Raw genomic sequence first — 11,631 nt, 5'->3', positions numbered from 1 at the left:
GAACCCTTCTGGCTCATTAGAATAATTGTAAAAGTTGATTCTAGAAGGAAGGAGGCCATAGTTAACACATATAAGAAGATACCACAGTCCCGGTGCCTGGATCTATCAGTAATGTCCCTGGTTTATCAGGATGGATTCTGGTGGGAGATTTCCATAAAGGCCTTTGTACATGGGCCAGTGGAGGCACGTTCATAGACTGTAACCTCTTGTATCCCCCCGTCATCCTCATAGACTGTAAGCTTCAGGTGTCCCGGTTACATGGTCTCCCTGATGCTGTTTGGTCTCCTGTGGAGTTTTGGGCTTTGGCCGCTGCTCTTGTCATATCAGTGATATCTCTGGATTGCAGTGTTATTGAGATAATTATCTGCATGAAGTTTACTTTTCTGCAGACAGATTGCACAATATAAATCCAGAGTCTTTGACCTTTGCTCTATGAGTAACATCAAAATGTTTTCTGCTGTAATAGAATTTAGTCATATAACCCAAGAAATTTGATTATAAGGTGAAGTTTATCTTGACACTGAAGTCATTTCCATCATTGATTTACTGCTGATCTATCGGTCATCAGTATGCGATCAGTGGGATCTGACACTTGTCACTCACCTACATCTAAATTATGCAGCTGGAAGAACAGCTCCGTTCTCTGTGTAGTGGCCGCTCCGGATTACTGCAAGTGAATAGGAGCGAAGCAGCTGAACAGAACATGGCCAAAAATCGAGCAGAGCCCGGGAACTGGAATCAGCTAAGGCTGCGTTCACACTGTTTGTATTAACACGTGCGTTTTGTAAACACAAGGTTGACAGCAATGTATCCTCTTCTCAGCTGCTCCGATGCGTTTGAAAACGCATGTGTTAATGGAGCGTTAACATGTGTTCTTTTTTAAAGCGTTCGAAATTACAAAAAAAATGCAACACAAACACCACGTGTGTCACCGGGTTAAGGGTGCGGTCACACGTAGCGCTTTGACTCTCTTTAGAAATGGAGAATAATTCATCCAGGTGACATAATTGCAATGTTCTATCTATTAATGCCCCGTGGTCCAGTTCTCACGGTTCTGTGCCATGCTAAGCCCAGTGATGGCCAGGGGTGACAGTGGGTGATCTCATTAGTCTGTCGATACTTTTTAGCAATTTATGCTCCAGTAGTCATTCTGTGATATCAGACCAGACATGGTCTTGGCACCCATCACTCTCACCACTTGTCCTTGGGACCATTATCGCTATGTGTTATGCCAATTGCCCAGAAACTGATCCGAGTTTTGATGTGATTTCAGTCCTGGTGATACATGCAGATAAATTCTTTAGGTTTGTTCTTATAGAGAACCTGTCATCCTGACAGAATCCTCTGTGTAGTCCCAGGGGTTGGGCTTTGGCTTGGATGCATTTAAAAAAACAACAAGTGACTTGTCTGTGCTGCAGACTCCTCAGCTCTCAGCCCCCGCCTTTGTGCTCCTGTACAGCTCCTCCCTCCTGCTGCTTCACAGAGCTCACAGCCTGGTGAGCTGACATTAGTGGGAGAGAAAGGAGCTGTACAGGAGCACAAAGGTGTGGGCTCAGAGTCACATGTTGTTTTTTGAAATGCATCCAAACTAAAGCCCAGCTCCTGGGACTACACAGAGGATTCTGTCAGGGTGTAATGTAAGTTATAACACACAATTATATTGTAATACAAATACTTAGAGAAAGCAGAGAGGCAGATGTGCACTGTGTGAGGGGCAGCTGTAACCTGTCTTTAGTGAAAATGAGCTCCCTGGTGACAGGTTCCCTGTTGAAATTGTATGTAAGTCAGAACTGTATTTTATTTTATAATTGTAGTTCTAGACAATTTTTTTTTTGCCCCAGTGACAATTGGATTTTCACATTTTTTTCCTATAATGGGACCAAGGATTATCAATAAAGCTTCATTACAGACACCTTACAGCTGATCATTGCAGTCTGGGACTATAGCAGGTAGGAGAGATTGAGGGCGCGTTCACACGTTGCGTTTTGGTCGCGTTTTCATTGCGTTTGAAACGCATATACAACAGCTGATGAGAGGTGATTTGCCTAATTACATTACCGTTTACGGTTGTAAACGCAATGTTAACACATGCGATAACAAAACGCATATGTTAACACATTGTTAACGCATGTGTTAACATCGTGTTTACGAAGCGGTTTGGAAACGGAAATGTTAACAGTGATGTAATTAGGCAAATCACCTCTCTTCAGCTGTTGTATATGCGTTTCAAACGCAATGAAAACGCAGGTCAATACGCAACGTGTGAACGCGCCCTTAAGAAGACATTTATACCGGCCGCTCTAGAGCTGGCAAATACAGCGATCAGGGGTAGAATATGAAAGTCTCATAATGTACGACTATTAGAAAGGGAGGGTACTATTTAATTACTTTTTAATAATTCATTTAACTATTTATTGCAAATCAAGTGAAATTTATATCTATGTGTACCTGTGTTCTCTTTCTGTCCTATGGTATATGTGTTTTTTATGTGAGTTTTTATATATGTGATGTCCCTGTCAAATTGATGTATTGCGGATGTGACACTTTAAGTTCCCGTCTGGGATAATAAAGTATTATTATTATTAGTAACATCCAGAGAGGTCACCAGAGGTCACAGGGGGCAGAGGGGTCCGTCTGTAACTAGGGGTTGTCTGTAAGTACGGTGTCCTTAAAGTAGGGGCGCCTGTATACAACCATCAGTTTCTTGTATTTCCAGTGTCATCCTAGTTGTGTCACTTCCAGCCGTCATAATTCGGTCCTTGTGCTGCTCATTTATCGAGCACCCCTTTATATTTTGGCGTCGGTTTCCTCCAATGTGAGGTTATAGCCTACAGAGTATATATGATATATACATACTCAGGTGTTTAGCTTTTTTATATTACAAGAATTACACAAAAATCCTGGGGCTATAAATTTCAATAATAAAAATGTCTAAAAAATGAGGTTATATTCTACACAAAAGCAACTTAATGGACGGACTTTGCCTTTAAGACCCTTAAACCGGTGCTCACTGGTCATGGAGACTCTCCAGCTGTTACCTGAGCTGTACATGGGGCCCCTGAGAGCCACACAATACTGCCCCTCTCTGACAGCCTGGATCCTACAGGACATGTCACGTGGACTGTGGTTGTGTTCTTCCGCGATGATTTGCGGTCAATAAAGTTATTGAGGAAAAAGAAAAAGCAGAAGGAGTACGTGGTATCAGGGGCACGTGACGCCGGCTGCTACTTCCGGGTGTGAGGAGAGGGGGCGCTCTCCGGGCCCCTGACATGAGCCGGGTGGCGCCAGGGTCGTGACTGCACCGCGGAGAAGATCTTATCGCGATAGTGAATGCAAGTGAAAGGACGTCTGAGACTTTGAACAAGATAGGTGGGATGTAATAGAACTACAAGTCCCAGCATGCATTGCCCTCTGCTATTCTATACTGTATACTGAGAGCATGCAGGCAGGTGGTCCTCATCACCCCCCATAGGAGAGCAGAGAGACAAGTGCTCCTCCACACCCCCCATAGGAGAGCAGAGAGACAAGTGCTCCTCCACATCACCCCCCATAGGAGAGCAGAGAGACAAGTGCTCCTCCACATCACCCCCCATAGGAGAGCAGAGAGACAAGTGCTCCTCCACATCACCCCCCATAGGAGAGCAGAGAGACAAGTGCTCCTCCACACCCCCCATAGGAGAGCAGAGAGACAAGTGCTCCTCCACATCACCCCCCATAGGAGAGCAGAGAGACAAGTGCTCCTCCACACCCCCCATAGGAGAGCAGAGAGACAAGTGCTCCTCCACATCACCCCCCATAGGAGAGCAGAGAGACAAGTGCTCCTCCACACCCCCCATAGGAGAGCAGAGAGACAAGTGCTCCTCCACATCACCCCCCATAGGAGAGCAGAGAGACGAGTGCTCCTCCACACCCCCCATAGGAGAGCAGAGAGACAAGTGCTCCTCCACATCCCCCATAGGAGAGCAGAGAGACAAGTGCTCCTCCACATCACCCCCCATAGGAGAGCAGAGAGACAAGTGCTCCTCCACACCCCCCATAGGAGAGCAGAGAGACAAGTGCTCCTCCACATCACCCCCCATAGGAGAGCAGAGAGACAAGTGCTCCTCCACACCCCCCATAGGAGAGCAGAGAGACAAGTGCTCCTCCACACCCCCCATAGGAGAGCAGAGAGACAAGTGCTCCTCCACATCCCCCATAGGAGAGCAGAGAGACAAGTGCTCCTCCACACCCCCCATAGGAGAGCAGAGAGACAAGTGCTCCTCCACACCCCCCATAGGAGAGCAGAGAGACAAGTGCTCCTCCACATCACCCCCCATAGGAGAGCAGAGAGACGAGTGCTCCTCCACACCCCCCATAGGAGAGCAGAGAGACAAGTGCTCCTCCACATCCCCCATAGGAGAGCAGAGAGACAAGTGCTCCTCCACACCCCCCATAGGAGAGCAGAGAGACAAGTGCTCCTCCACACCCCCCATAGGAGAGCAGAGAGACAAGTGCTCCTCCACATCACCCCCCATAGGAGAGCAGAGAGACGAGTGCTCCTCCACACCCCCCCATAGGAGAGCAGAGAGACGAGTGCTCCTCCACATCACCCCCCATAGGAGAGCAGAGAGACGAGTGCTCCTCCACACCCCCCCATAGGAGAGCAGAGAGACGAGTGCTCCTCCTCATCACCCCCCATAGGAGAGCAGAGACAAGTGCTCCTCCACACCCCCCATAGGAGAGCAGAGAGACAAGTGCTCCTCCACACCCCCCCATAGGAGAGCAGAGAGACGAGTGCTCCTCCACATCACCCCCCATAGGAGAGCAGAGAGACAAGTGCTCCTCCACACCCCCCATAGGAGAGCAGAGAGACGAGTGCTCCTCCACACCCCCCATAGGAGAGCAGAGAGACGAGTGCTCCTCCACACCCCCCCCCATAGGAGAGCAGAGAGACGAGTGCTCCTCCACACCCCCCCCCCCATAGGAGAGCAGAGAGACAAGTGTTCCTCCACATCCCCCATAGGAGAGCAGAGAGACGAGTGCTCCTCCACACCCCCCCCCATAGGAGAGCAGAGAGACAAGTGCTCCTCCACACCCCCCATAGGAGAGCAGAGAGACGAGTGCTCCTCCACACCCCCCATAGGAGAGCAGAGAGACAAGTGCTCCTCCACACCCCCCATAGGAGAGCAGAGAGACAAGTGCTCCTCCACACCCCCCATAGGAGAGCAGAGAGACAAGTGCTCCTCCACACCCCCCATAGGAGAGCAGAGAGACAAGTGCTCCTCCACATCACCCCCCATAGGAGAGCAGAGAGACAAGTGCTCCTCCACACCCCCCCATAGGAGAGCAGAGAGACAAGTGCTCCTCCACACCCCCCCATAGGAGAGCAGAGAGACAAGTGCTCCTCCACACCCCCCCATAGGAGAGCAGAGAGACAAGTGCTCCTCCACATCACCCCCCATAGGAGAGCAGAGAGACAAGTGCTCCTCCTCACCCCCCCATAGGAGAGCAGAGAGACAAGTGCTCCTCATCACCCCCCATAGGAGAGCAGAGAGACAAGTGCTCCTCCTCACCCCCCCATAGGAGAGCAGAGAGACAAGTGCTCCTCATCACCCCCCATAGGAGAGCAGAGAGACAAGTGCTCCTCCACATCACCCCCCATAGGAGAGCAGAGAGACAAGTGCTCCTCCACACCCCCCCATAGGAGAGCAGAGAGACAAGTGCTCCTCCACACCCCCCCATAGGAGAGCAGAGAGACAAGTGCTCCTCATCACCCCCCATAGGAGAGCAGAGAGACAAGTGCTCCTCCACATCCCCCATAGGAGAGCAGAGAGACAAGTGCTCCTCCTCACCCCCCATAGGAGAGCAGAGAGACAAGTGCTCCTCCACACCCCCCATAGGAGAGCAGAGAGACAAGTGCTCCTCCACATCCCCCATAGGAGAGCAGAGAGACAAGTGCTCCTCCACACCCCCCATAGGAGAGCAGAGAGACGAGTGCTCCTCCACATCCCCCATAGGAGAGCAGAGAGACAAGTGCTCCTCCTCATCACCCCCCATAGGAGAGCAGAGAGACAAGTGCTCCTCCACACCCCCCATAGGAGAGCAGAGAGACAAGTGCTCCTCCACACCCCCCATAGGAGAGCAGAGAGACGAGTGCTCCTCCACATCCCCCATAGGAGAGCAGAGAGACAAGTGCTCCTCCACATCCCCCATAGGAGAGCAGAGAGACAAGTGCTCCTCCTCATCACCCCCCATAGGAGAGCAGAGAGACAAGTGCTCCTCCACACCCCCCATAGGAGAGCAGAGAGACAAGTGCTCCTCCACACCCCCCATAGGAGAGCAGAGAGACAAGTGCTCCTCCTCACCCCCCATAGGAGAGCAGAGAGACAAGTGCTCCTCCACACCCCCCCCATAGGAGAGCAGAGAGACAAGTGCTCCTCCACATCACCCCCCATAGGAGAGCAGAGAGACAAGTGCTCCTCCACATCACCCCCCATAGGAGAGCAGAGAGACAAGTGCTCCTCCACATCACCCCCCATAGGAGAGCAGAGAGACAAGTGCTCCTCCACACCCCCCATAGGAGAGCAGAGAGACAAGTGCTCCTCCACACCCCCCATAGGAGAGCAGAGAGACAAGTGCTCCTCCACACCCCCCATAGGAGAGCAGAGAGACGAGTGCTCCTCCACATCCCCCATAGGAGAGCAGAGAGACGAGTGCTCCTCCACACCCCCCCATAGGAGAGCAGAGAGACGAGTGCTCCTCCACACCCCCCATAGGAGAGCAGAGAGACAAGTGCTCCTCCACATCACCCCCCATAGGAGAGCAGAGAGACAAGTGCTCCTCCACACCCCCCATAGGAGAGCAGAGAGACAAGTGCTCCTCCACACCCCCCATAGGAGAGCAGAGAGACAAGTGCTCCTCCACACCCCCCCATAGGACAGCAGAGAGACGAGTGCTCCTCCACATCCCCCATAGGAGAGCAGAGAGACGAGTGCTCCTCCACACCCCCCCATAGGAGAGCAGAGAGACGAGTGCTCCTCCACACCCCCCCATAGGAGAGCAGAGAGACGAGTGCTCCTCCACACCCCCCCATAGGAGAGCAGAGAGACGAGTGCTCCTCCACACCCCCCCATAGGAGAGCAGAGAGACAAGTGCTCCTCCACACCCCCCATAGGAGAGCAGAGAGACAAGTGCTCCTCCACATCACCCCCCATAGGAGAGCAGAGAGACAAGTGCTCCTCCACATCACCCCCCATAGGAGAGCAGAGAGACAAGTGCTCCTCCACACCCCCCATAGGAGAGCAGAGAGACAAGAGCTCCTCCACACCCCCCATAGGAGAGCAGAGAGACAAGAGCTCCTCCACACCCCCCATAGGAGAGCAGAGAGACAAGTGCTCCTCCACACCCCCCATAGGAGAGCAGAGAGACGAGTGCTCCTCCACACCCCCCATAGGAGAGCAGAGAGACAAGAGCTCCTCCACACCCCCCATAGGAGAGCAGAGAGACAAGTGCTCCTCCACACCCCCCCATAGGAGAGCAGAGAGACGAGTGCTCCTCCACACCCCATGGCTGATCGCTTATAAATGAAGTACATATTAGTGGCCACTATAGGGCGCAGGTAGGTCAGATATAAGTCATAGTTGACCTTGCATTTTCCGGACTATTATTAGCCCTGGATTCTTTCTGGTCACCAGCTGTTTCCTTGTTATCTGTGTCCCACGTGTTATCTATGGGGTTAATGTTCAACTTTTATCATCAAACGTAGGGAGCAAAATGAAGGATCTGCTCCAAGTGTAACGTTCTTGTACTTCTCCGCACGGACAGGAGGCGGCGGCGATGCTGGTATATGTGACTTCCTGCGGCAGATTGTGTAAGAGGTGACATGTGGACGGCAGACGCAGGGAGCAGCTGACGAGGATCCTATGGCCAGGTAAGGAAAATCTAAGACAGAATGATGGGAGTGATAGTTTTACAACAGCCGGAGTGCGGAGGACAAAGGGATGGATCAGGGTCCTGTTCTTTTTACATCACTTAACTGGTCCATAACCTGTGCCGGCCTGCCCTGTCTGCTGTAGGTTATCATGAGATCCTGAGAGTTGTAGTTTTGTTGTGTTTTTTTTCCAAACTACAATTTCCAACCACATGATGCTGAGAGTAGTTGCGAATCCAAAGGAGAGTGTAGAGTCTCCGCACTGTTCAACTCTATAAAACCCCACACGGGTGTCTTTTATGGGGATTAGATCGTAGAGGCAGAAAACTGTGTCCGTGAGGTTCCAAGATGGTGTTGCTCAGCCCGAAAGGAAGAGTCCAAAATGAGTATATATAAGAAATGGCGGCACTCACCATGTGTGTGGAACTACTTCTTTTATTCAAGAACCGGTGCAATACGGTGCAAAAACATTGGAGCCAGACGGCGACGGGCCTTTTCGAGCTCACTAGCGTATCTTCAAGCCGTGATGCTGAGAGTAGTAGTTAAGAAGGGGAGGGCCAGATTTCTACAAGTAAGGCTTTCCATCTATTATATGACTTTGATTCCCTCGCTGTTGGACAGTCTATGCTTATAGTCACTGTCCTCAAAAATTTGACCTGTTATGGTGTAGCTGGTCCTCTAACTGCTGCCTAATGGCTTTGATTGTTCTCTGTTGTCAGCCACATTACACACCATGTAACAGATCTTATATAAAGAGGAGAATAAAGTTTCCTAAGATGGGTGTTGGCAAAACTCCTATGTCCCCTTTATGCTCTATTGACACTACTGGCAGGGCTGGAAGACCCCTTTAAAGGAAATCTACCATGTGATTTGATGCATTATGAAGCAAACATACCTGGAGAATGCTGTAGTTACACTGATGCAGGATAATATCTTGTTTGATCCCTGAGCTGAGTGGTTTTGCTGAAAAAAACAATTATAACATTCTGGACCTTGGGAGAGCTGGGTCCCTACATAAACACATTACACGGAGCTTCCTGAACTGTGCAGACAGTACTAATCAACCTGAGCTGGATGACTCATGCACAGCAGCTACAGCATTCTCCAGGTATGTTTGCTTCATACTGCATCAAATCACATGGTAGGTTTCCTTTAGGTGCTCCCTCGTGGTTGGAGAAAGTGAAGAGAATCTTCCTAACTCCACACATTACTGGGCTTATGTACAGTCACTACACGGACAGTACACACTGATTTTCACTAGTTTTTGACATTTTTTATGTATATTTTACTGATCAGGTGACATTTGTCCCTCCTTCCTGTGCTTTCCGTCTGATCCCTTTGCTCTTTCCTCCAGGATTAGCTTCTCCTGCTTGTTTCCCGTGTCCTGGCACTGCAGCCTGCCCTCCGTCACACAGTTCTCCCGGCAGCGAGTCGCCCTCTTGGTGATTTTTATCGTGGTCTTCCTGCTCATCCTCGTGGCCGTTGTGGATCCCACTGTCTGGGGGGGTAAATCTATCTCTGACCGGCAGTTTCGGAGGTCAGTAGAAGTTGGTAAACTGTTTTGAGTAAATGGTTTTGAGTTACGAAACTGTAGAATATAGTGAGAGAATCTGTTTTTCTTAAAGGGGCTGTCCAGTCATTTTTATTTTATTTTACATTTTTCAGTGGGTGAATGACGTGACACTGCTGTTTGGGATCTCATGATGCAGTATGTGGGGCTAGAAGCAGATGGCCCCGTTCAGGGTGGTGGCTGAGCACCATCGCTGCTGCAAGTGCAGGACTGTACAGGGTATAGTGCCATCTGCTTCCAGGCGCTGGGGAGCTGATCAGTGTTGGGGCTGTTATTAGGGGTTGGCAACTAATAACGGAGTTTACCAGTTTAAGTCCATGTTGTACTTACCCTATTGAAATTTTCTGGTAGTTTGTGGAAGCTCATGTGACGTTCAGTGTCCTGCTGGCTTCTGGTATCTGCTGGAAGCAAGCAGGACATGGGATGTCACAGGAAGTCCCAAGTCCTGCTGCTGGTGGGTTTTGCAACAGGCAAACTTTAACAGTCTTGCACTTACTCTGGTTATTATTAGTGGTCGACCCCTTTAAAGGAAATCTACCACAAAATCCATCCTGATAAACCAGGGACTTTACTCATAGATCCGGGCGCCGGGACTGTGGGGTGTTACTAGAGCCCCTCAGTGTTATAGCTTCGCAAGCTGTTAAATACTGTAGAAGCACACAACGACCCCCTCACTGCTGTCGGGATTAAAAGAACTGAAGGGAGAGTGAATCTGAGACCTGCACAGTGTAACAGCTTTGAAGCTACACCACAGAGGGTCTCTGGTAAAGCCCCCTAGAGTCCTTCTGGCTCATTTGCACAATTATAAAAGTAGATTCTAGAAGGAAGGAGGCCATGGATAACAGATATAAGAAGATACCACAGTCCCGGTGCCTGGATCTAGGAGTAATGTCCCTGGTTTATCAGGATGGATTGTCATGGTAGATTTACTTTACATTTTTTCTTACTGTTTAGCTCCTATCACTCAGTGATGGTCAGTGGAAGATATGTGAGCGGGGACTCTCTGAGCAGACACTTCATGATTCCTCTGTGCTATGACATGTTGTGTGCTGACAATGTGCTTAGATTATCAGGGTCCAGGGTTTATCTACACTTTTATTTGGCTTCTGAACATTGCACTAGTAGATAGATCCGAAATTAGAGATAAGATCCATGAGATTCATATAAAACACAATGACACTCTCGGCTCTGCTACAACTCCTAAAAACTCCTGCTGTAATGCTCTTATCTACTTGTAGATTGTCTCCTCATGCTGCTTGCTGGCAGGAAGTTCCTGTGTCTGACCTGGTCTTGTAATGCAGGGGGGGAGGGGAAGGAGGCTATGAGCACTGGAGTCTGTAGACAGGAGAAGCTATTCATGAGAAGAATCTATCCTGCCCGACCATAAAAATCAGAAGATTTACGGTCGGATCCTGGGGCAACCGAAATTGTGTACATCAGGATAAATAGAGACAGGTTGGACTTATATCCAAATGAAAGGCTGTATTTTTGTTAATTACAGTGAATTATAGAATGTGATATTTTGTTATCCTGAGTGCATATAAGAATCTTGTCTTTGTGGGAATATCCTTTGATCTGATGTTATGTTGAGGGGTCACCCTAATTGTAATTCCTATAAGAGTGCAGCATGGACTGTGCAGTCCTATGACATCACGATGCAATGCTCTGCGGCGCCGGGCCCCGTCCTGCCAGGTGCCGCCGCACAGCTGTCTCCAGGGTCAGCCGCGGCTCTGAAGGCGACTTTCTTGAGACCTGATGAAGCGGTTCCCAGCTCCGCACCTGCTGGAAACTTTTTAGATGATGAAAGTCTTTTGGTAATGACTAAGTCCCCGCTCATTAGACGCCTTTTCCTTTTTGTCTGAGATAATTAGATGGAAGCCGTAATCTGGGTCATATCCTGGTGCAGACATCAAAGAGCGAGACGATGTATGGAGACTATACATACCCGGGAGGATGACTGTGCACCTGTCACTGGGGAGGGGCCCCTATACACGAGCTGCACTGGCTGCTGACTTAAAGGGATTGTCCTATTGGGAGAGTATATGGAAATCATGGGGACTCCTGCCCAAACTGAGAATTGTATCCCCTGAACACAAACACACAGGTTTGCCATGTCCTGGAAAGGGGATCATCCCCGACCCCAGCATTGCAC

At 49.8% G+C, this 11,631-nt stretch overlaps 1 protein-coding gene across 1 annotated transcript in view; it reads left to right on the top strand.

The window, feature by feature from the left end:
* The first annotated feature begins 3,174 nt into the window (after positions 1 to 3,174).
* ENTPD7 (ectonucleoside triphosphate diphosphohydrolase 7) overlaps positions 3,175 to 11,631 on the top strand; it is a 33,203-nt gene continuing 24,746 nt past the window's right edge. Inside the window, exons 1-3 of the mRNA XM_072131261.1 lie at positions 3,175 to 3,369; positions 7,804 to 7,909; positions 9,264 to 9,446. Coding sequence (XP_071987362.1) covers positions 7,902 to 7,909; positions 9,264 to 9,446 — 191 coding nt within the window. The 5' untranslated portion in view covers positions 3,175 to 3,369; positions 7,804 to 7,901. The remainder of the gene's footprint in view (positions 3,370 to 7,803; positions 7,910 to 9,263; positions 9,447 to 11,631) is intronic.

The sequence above is a fragment of the Engystomops pustulosus genome, chromosome 11 (genome assembly GCF_040894005.1).
Source record: "Engystomops pustulosus chromosome 11, aEngPut4.maternal, whole genome shotgun sequence".
NCBI classification, from domain to species: Eukaryota; Metazoa; Chordata; class Amphibia; order Anura; family Leptodactylidae; genus Engystomops; species Engystomops pustulosus.
The sequence above is the reverse complement of the archived record's forward strand: the minus strand, read 5'-3'. Positions and strand labels throughout refer to the sequence as shown.